Source organism: Panulirus ornatus, chromosome 48 (genome assembly GCF_036320965.1).
Source record: "Panulirus ornatus isolate Po-2019 chromosome 48, ASM3632096v1, whole genome shotgun sequence".
NCBI lineage: Eukaryota > Metazoa > Arthropoda > Malacostraca > Decapoda > Palinuridae > Panulirus > Panulirus ornatus.
In genome coordinates, this window is record NC_092271.1 from 30207539 (window position 1) to 30227447 (window position 19909).

At 42.8% G+C, this 19909-nt stretch overlaps 1 protein-coding gene across 4 annotated transcripts in view; it reads right to left on the reverse strand.

The window, feature by feature from the left end:
• The window catches only part of milt (trafficking kinesin-binding protein milt), a 249712-nt gene extending 236364 nt beyond the window's left edge, over window positions 1-13348 (reverse strand). Inside the window, exons 1-2 of one of the 4 annotated variants that reach the window (XM_071690412.1) lie at window positions 13238-13348; window positions 634-807 (exon numbers count right to left, since the gene is read on the reverse strand). In XM_071690412.1, coding sequence (XP_071546513.1) covers window positions 634-669 — 36 coding nt within the window. In that variant the 5' untranslated portion in view covers window positions 670-807; window positions 13238-13348. Of the gene's footprint in view, window positions 1-633; window positions 808-966; window positions 1119-2003; window positions 2307-13237 lie in introns of those variants that run through there. The other 3 variants (XM_071690410.1, XM_071690411.1, XM_071690413.1) reach the window with 3 other exon arrangements.
• Between the last annotated feature and the right edge of the window lie 6561 nt (window positions 13349-19909).

Genomic DNA, 19909 nt, shown 5'->3' on the forward strand with positions numbered 1-19909 from the left:
TGACAGTATTACAAGAGTAGTCTCATCAACAACACCAGTCTTCAAAAACAACTTTCCTCAAGCCTACATTAAACATAGCATCTTGATGATATTCACAACTACAACGGAATACATAAGGAAGTACAACAGACACTAATCATATAATAAATCAGATCAGATATAACATAATGAAATGAATGCTTCTGTAAGGCTACCTTTGAAACACATATTACTTTACTAGTGGTGACCCTCACCACACAAGGGCAGGTGGAGGTTATACTTACTGGTTATGACCCTTATCACACAAGGGGATGCAGAGGTTATAGTTACTGGTTGTGACCCTCACCACACAAAGGGATGCAGAGGTTATAGTTACTGGTTGTGACCCTCACTACACAAGGGGAAGGCGGAGGTTATAGTTACTGGTTGTGACCCTCACCACACAAAGGGAGGCTGGGGTTATAGTTACTGGTTGTGACCCTCACCATACAAAGGGAGGCTGGGGTTATAGTTACTGGTTGTGACCCTCACCACACAAAGGGAGGCTGGGGTTATAGTTACTGGTTGTGACCCTCACCATACAAAGGGAGGCTGGGGTTATAGTTACTGGTTGTGACCCTCACCACACAAGGGGAAGGCGGAGGTTATAGTTACCTCGTAAATGATGGGTCGACGACACGTCTTACACATGGTGGCAGCCTGGGGTGCTGTATTGTCTCCTGTACTGTATCTTCTTAACCTCTCTCTACTTTCCTCTTTAATGTTTTCTTTAATTTGTTCACTACTTAATGTTCGCAACTGCAGTAATCTAAATCGATTTGCTTTCCCCTGAAAAATGTCATATCAGAGTCATGGTGCACTTCAGAGGGAAATCTCACATGATCGATATATATATATATATATATATATATATATATATATATATATATATATATATATATATATATATATATATATATATACTTCACAAACACTGAACATAATCACCTGGCGCAGATGACGTCATACATGTGGGTGAGACTGCGAGTGTCGTGTACGTGTGTACTTGAGACACCTAACAACGCCTGACATCACTTTACACAACACTAAACATATCCTTGCTAGAACTCTTGACACTTTCTGAAGACAGTCTAAAAATACCTTTTCTTTAGTGAAATTATCTGATTATATATATATATATATATATATATATATATATATATATGTGTGTGTGTGTGTGTGTGTGTGTGTTTATTTTGAAAAGGATCACAAATGAGAGCGTGATTAAGTATTCCTATAAGTCCACGGGGAAATGAAACACGATAAGTTCCCAAGTGCACTTTCGTGTAATAATCACATCATCAGGGGAGACACAAGAGAGAAGTATAACTGTCAGTTGTTATACAACGAAGAGACCTAGCTAGAAGACTATTTGGCGTCCTAGCTACGTCTCTTCGTTGTATATATATATATATATATATATATATATATATATATATATATATATATATATATATATATATATATATATATTTCCCTGGGGATAGGGGAGAAAGAATACTTCCCACGTATTCCCTGCGTGTCGTAGAAGGCGACTAAAAGGGAAGGGAGCGGGGGGCTGGAAATCCTCCCCTCTCGTTTTTTTTTTTTTCCAAAAGAAGGAACAGAGGAGAGGTCCAGGTGAGGATATTCCCTCAAAGGCCCAGTCCTCTGTTCTTAACGCTACCTCGCTATCGCGGGAAATAGCGGATAGTATGAAAAAAAAAAAAAAAAATATATATATATATATATATGGTAATGTCAACAGGTTTTACACAGTTGAGGAGGATGTCGGCTACTTATCAGCTGATGTTCGTAAACCCGTCATAACTCGTCTTCTATCATCGACAACAACAGCGATCCTGTCCACAAATAACTTGTTATTTCCATAAAGATAACTGCACAGTGATGCACTTTATCACTCGTATCATGTAATAATAACTGGCACTCGTGACCACAAACGGGCAAGACCCAAGTGGCGGGCACACGACACATGTGGTGTATACATGGCTAGCGTGTGGGATGGTGTAGAAGCGCGACTCTTGTATGACGGGCAACATGACAACACGTAGGCTGGTACCTCTGTAATGAGCAGCGCTACTTTCTCGTCTGCTCATTCCTATATCTTATCTGCGGTGGACTGATATCAGATAACAAGGAAGCTTCACGAGTAAATCATCATATTCCAATCAATATGATAGGTTAAGTATAAGACTATTATTACTGCTTACAGTACACTTGACCCATCTAAAATATGGTCCATAGCTAGTTTTTGGTTATTCAAATATAACTGTGTACCGACCCCGATACCACTCCTAAAGAGAGAGAGAGAGAGAGAGAGAGAGAGAGAGAGAGAGAGAGAGAGAGAGAGAGAGAGAGAGAACAATGAGCTATAGCTACACCGGCAGGACTAGCGCTCACAACACCTCTTGCTTGAAGTATAACACTATTGTTGATGGCTGCATTATACAATTATCGGTATTGTCCATCTGGGACTGATTTCAACCATATAACAAGTTTTCTTTTAAATGCTTTTGTAGTTGTTCCACGCATGTTTCTTATTCTCTGGGCAGTACACTGATCGTTTTAGGTTTCTGGCTGGACCGATTTATATTTTTGTCTGATATATTATCGGTACGTTCCATGGTGTTCTAGAAGACTTAACAGCTCTGTATCTTCCATGTTAAGAGGGTTTCAGGTTAATACTTTTTTAGACCTTCAATATGCTGTTATTCGTTGATTATCTTGAATCTTTCTCTTCTTCCTTCCAGACCATGTACGTAGGAGTAGCTCTTCCAGCTTTTCATGGCAGTCCATATGTCGCATCTCCTCGGTTTTCCTTGTAAAGTGTACTTGAATTCTCTATAACATAATCTATTTCTAGCTTTTTGTTTGATCATACAGCACAACAGTATTCAGTTTTGATTTTTACATATTAAACATTTTCATTAATAGGTCTCTAACTTTGTACAGAAAGTTTTCAGAACAACATTAATATCTTCAAAAAATGTTGCTAATATGATTTAGTATTTTCTTTTCCCCCGAATTTTTGTTCATAAATCTTGTCCCTAAGAGCCCTAAATACGCCCACAAAATTTTAGGTGGCCAAACCATACGGAGGTTGTGCCTAGGACGGTGGTTGCCAGCCTGAGGACTGTGGCCTTCCGGGGAACACGTGAAGCTTCTTCATGAGGTACGGCAGACAGAGTTCCAGGGGCAATAGGTATATTGCTAGAGGAATGTTTTGTTTGAGCAGAATGCTGCTTCGATTCACAAGGTTGGCTCAAAGATGCATTCTTTTGGCAAGATTTATTGATACACAAGATCAAAAAAATCTGTTTTGATGAAAAAATAGTCTTTATTTAGAGAGGAATTCGACGTGATGCCTCACTTGAGACCAAAGGCTACACCAACCGAAAATGATCGAGAACCAGAGCCCTGACACACACACACACACACACACACACACACATACACACACACACACACACACACACACACACACACACACACACACACACACACACACACACACACACACATACGGGAGACGGCGATTAAGTATAATAATAAGCAAAAAAAAAAAAAAAAAAATATATATATATATATATATATATATATATATATATATATATATATATATATATATAGGTGCAAGAAGTGAAGAAGAGGGCAAATGAGAGTTGGGGTGAGAGAGTATCATTAAATTTTAGGGAGAATAAAAAGATGTTCTGGAAGGAGGTAAATAAAGTGCGTAAGACAAGGGAGCAAATGGGAACTTCAGTGAAGGGCGCAAATGGGGAGGTGATAACAAGTAGTGGTGATGTGAGAAGGAGATGGAGTGAGTATTTTGAAGGTTTGTTGAATGTGTTTGATGATAGAGTGGCAGATATAGGGTGTTTTGGTCGAGGTGGTGTGCAAAGTGAGAGGGTTAGGGAAAATGATTTGGTAAACAGAGAAGAGGTAGTAAAAGCTTTGCGGAAGATGAAAGCTGGCAAGGCAGCAGGTTTGGATGGTATTGCAGTGGAATTTATTAAAAAAGGGGGTGACTGTATTGTTGACTGGTTGGTAAGGTTATTTAATGTATGTATGACTCATGGTGAGGTGCCTGAGGATTGGCGGAATGCGTGCTTAGTGCCATTTACAAAGGCAAAGGGGATAAGAGTGAGTGCTCAAATTACAGAGGTATAAGTTTGTGGAGTATTCCTGGAAAATTATATGGGAGGGTATTGATTGAGAGGGTGAAGGCATGTACAGAGCATCAGATTGGGGAAGAGCAGTGTGGTTTCAGAAGTGGTAGAGGATGTGTGGATCAGGTGTTTGCTTTGAAGAATGTATGTGAGAAATACTTAGAAAAGCAAATGGATTTGTATGTAGCATTTATGGATCTGGAGAAGGCATATGATAGAGTTGATAGAGATGCTCTGTGGAAGGTATTAAGAATATATGGTGTGGGAGGCAAGTTGTTAGAAGCAGTGAAAAGTTTTTATCGAGGATGTAAGGCATGTGTACGTGTAGGAAGAGAGGAAAGTGATTGGTTCTCAGTGAACGTAGGTTTGCGGCAGGGGTGTGTGATGTCTCTAGGGTTGTTTAATTTGTTTATGGATGGGGTTGTTAGGGAGGTGAATGCAAGAGTTTTGGAAATCTATAAAATGATTTCTTTGCTTAAATCCTTTAATGTAAATGTTGCCTTCAGCAACAATAATACTATAAAGAATATCTTAATCAGGAATTCACTGGAAAATTCTCTTGGGTGCATCAATAACGTGCCATGTGGAAATTGTGATAAATTTTATGTTGGGCAGACTGTTAAGGATCTTTCTGTTAGACTTAAGCACCATAAACATTATATAAGAATGGAACAAGAATCAAATGCCTTGTTTAATCACGTTAAAAACTATGATCATTGTATTGACAGGAGTAACGCCATCTCGGTTATTAACTCTAACTCTATTTCCACGAGAAATATCATTGAATCTTCTATTAATAAATACACAAAGAATTATAATCTTAATATTAGTGATGGTCTATACAAATTAGATAACTTTATTGATGATGAAATTTGTATAATGATAAGCTTATGAACGCTCGTTGTATGTCTTGGACAATCGCATGTTTACCAAATGGCGTCCTAGCTTCGTCTCTTCGATGTATATCAACTGACTGTTATATTTCTCTCTTGTGTCTCCCCTTTTGATGTGATTATTACACGAAAGTGCACTTGGGAACTTATCGTGTTTCATTTTCCCCGTGGACTCATAGGAATATCTTGATCACGCGCAAAATTGTGATCCCTTCCAATATATATATATATATATATATATATATATATATATATATATATATATATATATATATATATATATATATATATATGTATATATGTGGAAGAAGAAAGTTAAGAGTAAATGTGAATAAGAGCAAGGTTATTAGGTACAGTAGGGTTGAGGGTCAAGTCAATTGGGAGGTGAGTTTGAATGGAGAAAAACTGGAGGAAGTGAAGTGTTTTAGATATCTGGGAGTGGATCTGGCAGCGGATGGAACCATGGAAGCGGAAGTGGATCATAGGGTGGGGGAGGGGGCGAAAATTCTGGGGGCCTTGAAGAATGTGTGGAAGTCGAGAACATTATCTCGGAAAGCAAAAATGGGTATGTTTGAAGGAATAGTGGTTCCAACAATGTTGTATGGTTGCGAGGCGTGGGCTATGGATAGAGTTGTGCGCAGGAGGATGGATGTGCTGGAAATGAGATGTTTGAGGACAATATGTGGTGTGAGGTGGTTTGATCGAGTGAGTAACGTAAGGGTAAGAGAGATGTGTGGAAATAAAAAGAGCGTGGTTGAGAGAGCAGAAGAGGGTGTTTTGAAGTGGTTTGGGCACATGGAGAGAATGAGTGAGGAAAGATTGACCAAGAGGATATATGTGTCGGAGGTGGAGGGAACGAGGAGAAGAGGGAGACCAAATTGGAGGTGGAAAGATGGAGTGAAAAAGATTTTGTGTGATCGGGGCCTGAACATGCAGGAGGGTGAAAGGAGGGCAAGGAATAGAGTGAATTGGAGCGATGTGGTATACCGGGGTTGACGTGCTGTCAGTGGATTGAATCAAGGCATGTGAAGCGTCTGGGGTAAACCATGGAAAGCTGTGTAGGTATGTATATTTGCGTGTGTGGACCTATGTATATACATGTGTATGGGGGGGGTTGGGCCATTTCTTTCGTCTGTTTCCTTGCGCTACCTCGCAAACGCGGGAGACAGCGACAAAGTATAATAAAATAAAATAAAAAAAAAAAAATATATATATATATATATATATATATATATATATATATATATATATATATATATATATAATGGTTCTATGCAAATGGATATAAATATAGAGAGAAGCAGCACAAACAATAACTATTCTAGAAACGGAAAGTTCGAGAACAAAACATCAGAGGGGAGGCCGAACGTTAACTTCCTTCATAAAGAAATACGTTAGTTTCACTCCCTCACGGTCAACCACATGTGCAACAAAAAGGTTTAGAAATCTGACAGAAACGTCAACACCCCGTTTTCTTAATTGGTAGCAACAGTGATCTTAGCAATAGTTGTAAACTGGTAACACTGCTTTGTTTATAGCGTTTGAAAAATAAATTAAGAACTGAAAAACATGAATGTGAGGTCAGATCGGAAGAGTGAAAATACGTGTTCTTGAAGGCGGGGTTAAGTGCGTTTGAGGAGCATCACATATATTCTACGTTACAGCAAACTCTTCATCACAGACACACAGATCCTTCATCATTCTGTATGTATGTCAATCCATCTGGATTAAATTGATTTTACTAAGAAATAGCTAATTTTCAGTACACATGTCGCTGAAATAATATACTACGTGGCACATATAATGTGCCAGTAAAAGTTGGTTCCCTGTTGATGCTCTCGAGCTGGTGAGGCGTGAGGATTCTTGACACGTGACCCACAGTTCCTCACGTAATAACATGTCAACCTTGCGGGTGTCAGGGTGGGAGACTCTCTCTCATATTCAGTGGTTGGAAAAAAAAAATCTCAGGTAAGCTTTACTTGGCCAAGTGTCCGCGAACGTTCACAATTCCATCTTGAGTGACAACAAAGTCACTACATAAAGATGTTTATTGATCTACCGTTGTCCATTATAACGGTGTTGACACGTCTGCTGGCAATATACCTAGCAGTATCATGACCACCCAAGTACTGCAGACATTTTTTTTTTTCTATAAAGAACGACATAAAACTGACCAAAGTATGTTCTAATAAAGTCATGTCGATTGAAAGACAAGCTATGAAAAAATACAAGAGAATTCACGTGAGTTCCTCTCAAGTTTCTGAATCTAAATTTTCATTGTGGAAAGAAATTGAGAGAAAAAAGACGAAAGAATCTAGAAAATTCCGCTCAATGAGGAAAGAAGAATTAACATAATGGCCAATCCTCTTGTTGCTGGTCTGCACAAGGAATCTCTAAGAAACAGACAACCAGACGCGAGCGAAGGATTTGGTCTTAGTAGCCAGAGTAATACCTACAGAACAGAAAGAGATAAACAACAACAAGACGGTGGACAGAAACGACTTACTGAAGAGAGATAAGACTAGGATAGTCAACATGACGGAAGAACCTTGATTTTAATTTGGTTTAAAGAACTTGAAGAAGAACCATTTTAAGTGCACGAGCAGGTCTCCATACTGTAGATATGGAACAACTGCTGAAGAAAAGTAAGTGTGGGACCTGCACAATACTCACAGCTTTTGGGAAGCAGAGTTTGTGATGTTCCATATTTGAAGGGTCTGGGATAGTGTTGAGGATGTGGGTATGCCTAATATATTCATTTTAGTGTAGTGCTGTAGCATCGCGACTGAAAAATTAATAACGAGAAATGAGTGAGACTTGGCAAGGTATATAGCAAGATATTGCGCTCTACATTGTGGAAATAACCAGATAATTCCTTTCTATCCAGTGATGGTGTTAATGTACTTTAGAAAAATCGTTACCAAGCAGTGAGAGAAACTTCAGTGAATCAAAATTCAATTAATTAATGAACATCAATATAGTTCGCACTATTTGAGAAAAAGTCAAAGTGATTCCTTCTTTACCAAAACCAAAAGACAAAAAAAAAAAAAACGTTCCTTCAACAACTCCCAGACCTTTGTGACGTCACCCGTGAGAGTCACGTGAGTAAACAATGCCAGAGGGATGGGGGGAGTGGGGGAGGGGTACGTCAAGGAGCGGGGTCATCAACAGTACTTTCACTTGCCTGCTGCACCACCACGGCAGCTGCTGCTGCTGCTGCCACACTGAACATTAACATTAACCAAACGGAAGTGAAAATGATAATAATAATAACCATCTTTCCTTCAGCAGGTCACCTTCAGCAGGTCACCTTTTTTCCCCACACAGCTGTCTCTTGTCTTACCTGTGAGTGTGTTGCTACCTCACTACCTGCTAAGCTATATATCCATCCGTATCCTCCAGAAGCGCGGTTGGCGGATACCACTTTTTAATTACTCTAAATAACATTTTGCAATATCACATCATTTACGAACGAATCTAAATGTTTCCTGCAGACAGTCATATTTCACTACCCAACATTCTGTGCCAAGACAATAACCTGCAAGAGTAATTAATGATTATACTTCAGTTCTATTGACATAGTAACATATGGAAGATAGCAATACAGACAGTCTACAATTCATTCTTGGATCAACAGCCTAAAATAATAAATGACTGTGATGGGAACTGTGAGACCTGTGGGTTGGGTAGCCTGATCTTCGACCTGATCCATAAGGTCATGTTAAAGTTCACATCATCATCATCATCATCATATCGTCGCTCCTGGATTAACCTTTTATGAGCATATCTCACCTGACATATCTAAGAAAACTTTTTACTCGTCTCACAAACCATCTAATAATAATCTATTCCCACACAGTAACTACCCATATCTGATAGTGATTTATTCCTACAGATTAATTACCTACATTAAATCCTTAGAATTTTCAAGATGCAAGTCCCACAGCAATATGAAAGCGTCATTCCCAAGGCAAATGAACTGAACTTCCTGGCGCCTTGGTGTCAGCTCACGGGTCAGGAAGATCTCTCCACAGCCCCGGCCAGCCTGGCGGCTCGATCGCTACATGGAAACTATCACGTCCACCCAGACACGTTCCTAAGGCTACACCCAGACACGTTCCTCAGGCTACACCCAGACACGTTCCTAAGGCTCGACCCAGACACGCTCCTAAGGCTCGACCCAGACACGTTCCTAAGGCTACACCCAGACACGTTCCTAAGGCTCGACCCAGACACGTTCCTAAGGCTCGACCCAGACACGTTCCTAAGGCTACACCCAGACACGTTCCTAAGGCTACACCCAGACACGTTCCTAAGGCTACACCCAGACACGTTCCTAAGGCTACACCCAGACACGTTCCTAAGGCGCACTCCAGACACATCCCGAAGCATCCACCCACGAACATCCCAAAATATTCACCCAAGCATGTCCCCAAGCATCCACCAAGGCAGGTCCCCAAGCATCCACCCAGGCACGTCCCCATGCATCCACCAAGGCACGTCCCCAAACATCCACCAAGGAACGTCCAAAAGCATCCATCCAGGCACGTCCCTAAGCCTCCACCCAGGCACTACCAGGGTGTGGATGTTTGTCTATCTACATATCTTTGTTTACCTGTATGTGCAGTACGGGGAGGGAGCGGGGTCCCATTTCGAACTTTGTCAACTAATATTACAACTATCAAAAGTTTTGTATGCTTTCCACATCTACCATCTCATAAATCAGTTTACTACACTCATTCACTGCTCTTACATGATAAAATTAATTCTTTATAGCTTTTCTAACGTTTCTTGCTAAATTTATGCCAATCCTCAGGCACCCCAACTTGGGCTATATATTCATAAAAATTCTAGACTAACCAATCAACAACACTGTCATATTCTTTCATTAAGAATCGATCTGCAATGCCATCCACTTCAACCACCTTAACGCAATTCATCTCTCGCAAGGATTTGACCGCTTGTGCTCTTATCACCAAACCATCTGCCATGACTGTCTCATTACGTATACCTCCACGTTCCTCAGATACTCATTCCATCTCTTTACCTTATCCTTGAGTTGGCACTTCTTTTTCTGTTGCACTTCCTGATGCTCTCACTCGTTCTCTTCTCTCTTCACACTATTCATATCCTTCCAAAACAATTTCTTATTCTCTTTGAAGTTTCCCAATACTCTTACTCTCATTTGCCCTTTTTTCAGCCTCCTCCTTTGACATCCTGTTGCTTCCTCTTTCGTGCAAGTAACGCCCACACAGCTTTATTTTCCTTTTCACTAAAAAAAACTTTACTACATCATCCCACCACTCACTACCCTTTCTCACATACCCACATCTCACGTTTCGTATGCCACAAACCTCTCTCGTACATGTTTGTAATACTTTCCTGAATATCTTCCATTCCTGCCCTATTCTCCCAGTTCCGTCTAATCTTACGTGTTAACACTACTCTTCACCCAGTTCCGTCTAATCTTACGTGTTAACACTACTCTTCACCCAGTTTCTCCAAGTACCTCTTACACAAGTCCCTTTTTACCACCCTCCCGCCACCCATATAATTTTTTCTAGAGGCTTTACATATATCTATCTTCCCTTTCAACAAGAAGTGATCAAACATTCCACCAGATGCCTCTCTCCAAAACACTCACACCCAAAACTCTCTCTTTAGCACGCTTATCAATTAAGACAGTCAAAGGAAGCCCGCCCTTCATCAACCTCACTCACCCACGAATACTTATTTATGTCCTTTTTTTAACAAGGTATTTCCAGTAACATGTCCCTTTTCAAAAGACAAATGCACTAGCTTTTCAGTTTTCGTTCTCACCAGCAGGTACGTCACAACCATCATTATTGCCTCAAATGACACATCACTCGCCCTTGCATTCAGATCACCTATCACTAATAATAATAATCGGTCCCTCGCATCAAAATTGCTGATGCACTCAGTCAATTCCTACTACAACACTCGCCACTTTCCCTCACTCGTTTCGGTACCAGGTGTAGGAAGAGCATCAACAACAGTCTGCGGCTCACTTCCTTACACTTTTTCACACACTCCTACATCTCCTTCAGCAGAAGTGCGACCCTCCCCACTGCTCTCACACAAGCCCTAGACTTTACCTTTGGGACATTACCAACACATTCTTCTCCCTTCCCCTCGACTTTAGTTTCACTCAGAGCCAGAACACCAGGTTCCTCTCCTAATACACTACCTACCTCTCTCCATTCCTTTCATGCTGGTTACATCCATGCACATCAAGATATCCTAGTCTGTACCTTTTAGGAGGATAATAATATTATTGATAATGATAATATTGATAATAAGAATGATAATAATAATAATAATAATAATAATAATAATAATAATAATAATAATAATAATAATAATAATAATATTATCATTATTATTATCATTACTATTATTATTATTATTATTATTATTATTATCATTATTATTATTATTATCATTATTATCAATAAACGAGTTAGACATGCGCCATACAGCGAAGACTCAGATGTTATTCCACATAACTAATAATATAGGTTTCTCTAGTGGTTCACAGTCGACACCACATCTGAATACCTGATCCGTCGGTGTTAGCAGTCATAACATTGGTCATAAACATTCCTCAGATTCACAAAATTCGAAAATGAATAAATCTTAAACATTATCCTAAAATAGTGAACGGTTCTGAAAATATTTTGGCACGATGTTTAATCCTGATGTTACAAAACTATATCTTACTCTTTTTCATTTAGAATTCGTTATAGAATAATGTAAAGTTTTATTATTAGGATCAAGAAATATGCAACTTTCTAGTACATATGACTGTTACAGAAGTACTACGTAAGTATTTTTCAGGAAGTATTACAAGTCAAACTAAACGAAAAAAAAAGGAACCAATTTTCTATAAATTCGACTCTTCCTGCTGATGATTCAGAGGGAGCGGAAAGCAAATTTCACTGTAAAGATGAACAAATGATGTAAAGACAAAGAGATAACCTTTGAATAACTGCGTTCATCTGAAGTTCTATATTGTACCGCCTCCTGATGTAAAATATTACAGGAATTATTGAGGCTGGTTCAACGAGCCCGCATCACGTCCATTGTTTCATCTGCCACATTTTCTCTCACGGATCCTCAGCTCCGTGAGACTTATCACCTACTGAGTCAAGCTATGATGAAAGAGGCTCTTGATGAGCATGACAAGTGATCAATACATGTTGCCTGTGACACCGTCACTGCACTTTAGGAGGGCAACTCAGTACCTCAGCCGTACGATAAAGAGACAAGCATGACCAGATTTTCGATGGTCTCAAAAGCGTGGTCCTCGTAGCTGTCTGCACCTCTTCCGGTATTCATCACAAGAACAATATTAACTTTCAATATGGAAATTGATGCGGAATATAAAAAAAAATCTATATTGGCTGCATGTTTGGAAGTGTACCACCGAGCTAGTGAAGGAAACAAAGGAAAACCACCTGCATTGCTGACGTGGAGGGTGGGTGGTTGGGTGCAGGTCGGCTGTGATGATCCCGCCACACACTTGTCTCCCTGACAACCACCACAAACCAAGAGGAACTCTCCCACTACTCCTTCCATCTCGAGCTGTGGCAGAAGGCCACAGTTCACCAATGTAAATATAGTAAACACGACTTTTTTCTGTGAGGACTGCCGACAAAAAAATTAATCACCATGGCGGCAGACAAACTAGACCTTCAGCGGGGGAAAAAATGATTCGAAAAAGATTCACCAACAGTCTCCCACCCTGATCTCCAGCGACAGGATTCAGGTCCGGCAATAACAGCACCATCATATATTGCACGCTGTATTATAGTATACCATCCATCAGCACCACAAACTACAGTTTCTTCTCTAAAATGCACCACCCCGCTCCACTCTAGGTGTTCACTGAGCTATATCCCCGGCAGTCTGGTGTGGTCCGACGTACACACGTTCCCTCTAAGAAAACCGTGACTGTGGGGCCGGGCCAGGGACTTCCCCGTCACATTGTAAGTCGCCCTCCTACACTCTCCATGAACTCTGATTGCCACACTTTAGTCGGTGTTTCCGTCGTGTCTCAAATGTACATCATTTTTTGCTTTCTTTAAACTGCGTAGAAATTTTATGTATTGATATGCAAACAACAGACCGTCATACCAGTAGGTATGTTTCTTATCTGAGAGTGTCATACCAGTAGGTACGTTTCTCTATATTCAGTAAACAGTCACAGTAACTTTCTGCCTGCACTATCTATCAGAGCAACTGATCACGTGATGTAAAGCCTGGCTCTGGTGTACACACTATATATGTTCTCGGACAGCCAAAATGTTGCCATGTAATCATTTCTTTGTAATCATTATTAAATGTGTTTCCATGTGATTTCGGGAGGAATTACAAAGTAGTTGGGATAACTGAATATAAAGGTCGTGTTTCACAGGTTGTGTATACTGACGGAGGTAGTGAATGGTAGTGAGTTAGAGAAACAAAGAAGTAACTTGGGAACTCGCTTGGAGGTTGCCGCATCCCTCGTCCCCAGCGTTACCAATCTCCCTCTCTACTACAGGTAATCACCTGTCGTTATAACCCAACAAAGAAACAAGTTTTTGAAGTATGTTAAAACTTTTCGATGTACAAAATACTTATCTCTGGCATTTGTTATTATGAAGGTTTAACGTTCAGTCCTCACACTCTACTATTGTTGAGAATGTCTGTTTTGGTAATATTGTCGCCGAGACAGTTACTTCTCTTTCACTCCCGTGTCCAAACACGGAGGCGTAACCCTGTATAGACTAGAAGTGCGAGCAACGAGTATGATTAAGCAAAAAAAAAAAAAAAAAACCGCTTTCCCCAAGGTAGTAGAGGGAGGCGGTTCCAGTCTGCCGTGGCTTGGGGGCTGGTTAGCCCCGTGACGCAGGCTCTCCTCACCTCCACAAGTACATCACGTCCCACTGTTGGCTAAATTTTTAGAAATTTCATTTACATGTCACTCCCAACTTCTCCTTTCTGTTCTTCTCTCATGCTGTGGCTTTCATTAGCTCTTGAGCATAATAGTACTACCCTTGAACACGACGGAACAATCCAAGAAACAACGGTAGGATACATGAACACACGGTGCGATCATTGAACACGACCATTTGACTGACCTTTGAATATGACCGCCTGGCCTTTACCCTGAGCCTACACGGTCAGACCATCAAACTCAAGGGTCGTCCTGTCGTGCTCAAAGGTCGTAATATCGTGATCAAGGGTCATACCATTGTGCTTAAGGCATTATTATCCCAAAGCGCTGACCTCAACACATCCTGAGGTAAGAACTGCTCTTCGCTCTGCGTCAACAAGTGTTACACACATTTCGTGTTAGTCGCATGCAGCATTTGCCATGACTGTATCCTTCCCATGTTAATATCTGCCGTGGATGTACCCTTCCCATGATAGTATCAGCCATGGCTGTACCCTTTCCACGTTAATATCTGCGAAAAGTGCGTAAATACTAGTGTACATTCGTATGTATCCTTTCCATCTACTTCCATTCTGTCTTAATTCAAATTAAATGTTATTATTTAACGAAAAGCCCTGATCCGCGTCTACACTAAAATATAATTGTGCTTTTGCTTTTCTGTGCCAGTTGTTGGTGGTAGGTCATGATCGTAAGTGTGGTGGCGACACCAGACAGGACATCCTCGTATACTGACCCCTCCTCCAACCAGTCTCTTTGAACACAGTGGAATATAATACCTTGTTAATCATGATAATTATAAAATGACTGGCATACCTTACGCTGAAGCTCTGATAACATTCTGAGACTTTTACTCTACACTGATCAATGTTTCCGGCCAATGAACTCCCGGCTTCTGCGTGCCAGGCTCCCGGTGTACGTGCCGACGAAGCAGCCACAGCAGCAGCAGCGGCAGCAAGAAACGGTGCACATGCCGACGGGAAAACGCAGCAATGGCAGCAACAGGAGGAGGAGGGGGCGCAAATACCGGCAGAGAAGCAGCAGCAAGAAGCGGTGTGCGTGCTGAGGTAGCAGCAGTGGCAGCAGGAGGCGGTTTACGTGCCGTCAGAACAGCAGCAGCTACAGCAGGAGGCGGTTTACGTGCTGTCGGAGCAGCAGTAGTGACAAATTTAGCAGCAGGAGGCGGTGTACGTGCCGACGGAGAAGCATCAGGAGAGCAGGTCTGGACCCCGAGGAGGAAGGTGACCGGCCAGCTAGCGACCTCACCTCCCGCCCGTCCCGCCCAGTCCCTCACACGTGGTAGTGTTGGCATCCACAAGCACACAGTCTTTACATCTCACACATGACACTTGATAACATCTAACTCACACGACTCATTCTTCGAAGCTCAATATTTTCCTGAGGTGAGCGCTACTCGCTAGCTCTGCATCTGACCAAATGTCGTCTTAAGTAAAATATTCACAATACTAACTTAGGTCGTGGAGACGGCCGCCTACCACATGTCAAGGAACTAAATTGCCCACAAAAGTAAATCAATCAATTTTTCTCTTGAGGGGATTAACATGTGTGGTGTCAACTGCTGCAGGGGACAAGAATCACTACATCGTCCAACACTGTAAACCACACACTGCTCAGGGAGACACTGACCTGGGTCAGACTCAGGCACCAACTCTGACCTGAGAATGTGATGTATGCTTTTTGTTGTTGTCATCCAACAGTGGTAACACTTGGTCAGCACCAGTAAGGCGCTCAGCAGCGTCAGGAACCAGCAGTGTAAGAGGCTCTGGTGTCTACAGGAAAAGAAAGAATTACACGTGTCATGGTCACTCGTCATGCACGATAAATGTCTCTCCTGATTTGACGCGATGATTTTTTTTTGTTAGTAAGTCGATGACCAGCCAGGAGGAGGTGAGACTGCGCTCCCTACCAAAGCGGCCGCTGTACTAACAGCCAAGCCTTGTGACGTCACAACCCATACTTTATATGTACCAATATACTTTACAAGTTTTACAGCAGCTTAAGTTTATATGTACCAATATACAAGTTTTACAGCAGCTTAAGTTTATATGTACCAATATACAAGTTTTACAGCAGCTTAAGTTTATATGTACCAATATACAAGTTTTACAGCAGCTTAAGTTTATATGTACCAATATACAAGTTTTACAGCAGCTTAAGTTTATATGTACCAATATACAAGTTTTACAGCAGCTTAAGTTTATATGTACCAATATACAAGTTTTACAGCAGCTTAAGTTTATATGTACCAATATACAAGTTTTACAGCAGCTTAAGTTTATATGTACCAATATACAAGTTTTACAGCAGCTTAAGTTTATATGTACCAATATACAAGTTTTACAGCAGCTTAAGTTTATATGTACCAATATACAAGTTTTACAGCAGCTTAAGTTTATATGTACCAATATACAAGTTTTACAGCAGCTTAAGTTTATATGTACCAATATACAAGTTTTACAGCAGCTTAAGTTTATATGTACCAATATACAAGTTTTACAGCAGCTTAAGTTTATATGTACCAATATACAAGTTTTACAGCAGCTTAAGTTTATATGTACCAATATACAAGTTTTACAGCAGCTTAAGTTTATAATGGGCAAACATTCCACACTGCTGTAACCTTTTATTTCCCATCGAAGAGTTGACTCTGTTTATAAACTTCTCCCACACTTATTGAAACACAAAAGACGAGTTGTGAATACTTCCAATATTGATCATTATGTGGAAGGTGAGACTATCATGTGACATAGTCTGCTTCTGACGCCGAGAGCAAAGGATGGTGTCCCTCGCACATGATGCTGACCATCCTGCTGGACGATCTGGCTCACCTACCATGATGCTGACCATCCTGCTGGACGATCTGGCTCACCTACCATGATGCTGACCATCCTGCTGGACGATCTGGCTCACCTACCATGATGCTGACCATCCTGCTGGACGATCTGGCTCACCTACCATGATGCTGACCGTCCTGCTGGACGATCTGGCTCACCTACCATGATGCTGACCATCCTGCTGGACGATCTGGCTCACCTAACATGATGCTGACCGTCCTGTTGGACGATCTGGCTCACCTACCATGATGCTGACCATCCTGCTGGACGATCTGGCTCACCTAACATGATGCTGACCGTCCTGCTGGACGATCTGGCTCACCTACCATGCTGCTGACCATCCTGCTGGACGATCTGGCTCGCCTACCATGCTGCCGGACGATCTGGCTCACCTACCATGATGCTGACCGTCCTGCTGGACGATCTGGCTCACCTACCATGATGCTGACCCTCCTGCTGGACGATCTGGCTCACCTATCATGCTGCTGACCCTCCTGCTGGTCGATCTGGCTCACCTACCATGCTGCCGGACGATCTGGCTCACCTACCATGCTGCTGACCGTCCTGCTGGACGATCTGGCTCACCTACCATGCTGCTGACCCTCCTGCTGGACGATCTGGCTCACCTACCATGCTGCTGACCCTCCTGCTGGACGATCTGGCTCACCTACCATGATGCTGACCGTCCTGCTGGACGATCTGGCTCACCTACCATGCTGCTGGACGATCTGGCTCACCTACCATGATGCTGACCGTCCTGCTGGACGATCTGGCTCACCTACCATGTTTCTGACCGTCCTGCTGGACGATCTGGTTCACCTACCATGCTGCTGACCATCCTGCTGGACGATCTGGCTCACCTACCATGCTGCTGACCATCCTGCTGGACGATCTGGTTCGCCTACCATGCTGCCGGACGATCTGGCTCCCCTACCATGATGCTGACCGTCCTGCTGGACGATCTGGCTCACCTACCATGATGCTGACCGTCCTGCTGGACGATCTGGCTCACCTACCATGATGCTGACCCTCCTGCTGGACGATCTGGCTCACCTATCATGCTGCTGACCCTCCTGCTGGTCGATCTGGCTCACCTACCATGCTACCGGACGATCTGGCTCACCTACCATGCTGTTGACCGTCCTGCTGGACGATCTGGCTCACCTACCATGCTGCTGACCGTCCTGCTGGACGATCTGGCTCACCTACCATGCTGCTGACCCTCCTGCTGGACGATCTGGCTCACCTACCATGATGCTGACCGTCCTGCTGGACGATCTGGCTCACCTACCATGATGCTGACCATCCTGCTGGACGATCTGGCTCACCTACCATGATGCTGACCCTCCTGCTGGTCGATCTGGCTCACCTACCATGATGCTGACCGTCCTGCTGGACGATCTGGCTCACCTACCATGATGCTGACCGTCCTGCTGGACGATCTGGCTCACCTACCATGATGCTGACCGTCCTGCTGGACGATCTGGCTCACCTACCATGATGCTGACCGTCCTGCTGGTCGATCTGGCTCACCTACCATGATGCTGACCCTCCTGCTGGACGATCTGGCTCACCTACCATGATGCTGACCGTTCTGCTGGACGATCTGGCTCACCTACCATGCTGCTGGACGATCTGGCTCACCAACCATGCTGCTGACCCTACTGCTGGACGATCTAGCTCACCTACCATGCTGCTGACCGTCCTGCTGTATGATCTGGCTCACCTACCATGCTGCTGGACGATCTGGCTCACCTACCATGATGCTGACCGTCCTGCTCGACGATCTGGCTCACCTACCATGTTTCTGACCGTCCTGCTGGACGATCTGGCTGACCTACCATGATGCTGACCATCCTGCTGGACGATCTGGCTCACCTACCATGATGCTGACCGTCCTGCTGGACGATCTGGCTCACCTACCATGATGCTGACCGTCCTGCTGGACGATCTGGCTCACCTAACATGCTGCTGACCGTCCTGCTGGAGGATCTGGCTCACCTACCATGATGCTGACCGTCCTGCTGGACGATCTGGCTCACCTACCATGCTGTTGACCCTCCTGCTGGACGATCTGGCTCACCTACCATGCTGCTGGACGATCTGGCTCACCTACCATACTGCTGACCCTCCTGCTGGACGATCTGGCTCACCTACCATGATGCTGACCGTCCTGCTGGACGATCTGGCTCACCTACCATGCTGCTGACCGTCCTGCTGGACGATCTGGCACACCTACCATGCTGCTGGACGATCTGGCTCACCTACCATGCTGCTGACCCTCCTGCTGGACGATCTGGCTCACCTACCATGTTTCTGACCGTCCTGCTGGATGATCTGGCTCACCTACCATGCTGCTGGACGATCTGGCTAACCTACCATGATGCTGACCGTCCTGCTGGACGATCTGGCTCACCTACCATGTTTCTGACCGTCCTGCTGGACGATCTGGCTCACCTACCATGATGCTGACCGTCCTGCTGGACGATCTGGCTCACCTACCATGATGCTGACCGTCCTGCTGGACGATCTGGCTCACCTACCATGACGCACAAAGAAAAACGAGACACAGCCGACACACACGTTTGTATCCTACAATTTTCTCCAACGTTAAATATTGTGGGAGGTTATATATATATATATATATATATATATATATATATATATATATATATATATATATATATATATATATATATATATGTTGTGGTTTCAGAAGTGGTAAAGGATGTGTGGTTCAGGTGTTTGCTTTGAAGAATATATGCGAGAAATACTTAGAAAAACAAATGGATTTGTATGTAACATTTATGGATCTGGAGAAGGCATATGATAGAGTTGATAGAGATGCTCTGTGGAAGGTATTAAGAATATATGGTGTGGGAGGCAAGTTGTTAGAAGCAGTGAAAAGTTTTTATCGAGGATGTAAGGCATGTGTACGTGTAGGAAGAGAGGAAAGTGATTGGTTCTCAGTGAATGTAGCTTTGCGGCAGGGGTGTGTGATGTCTCATGGTTGTTTAA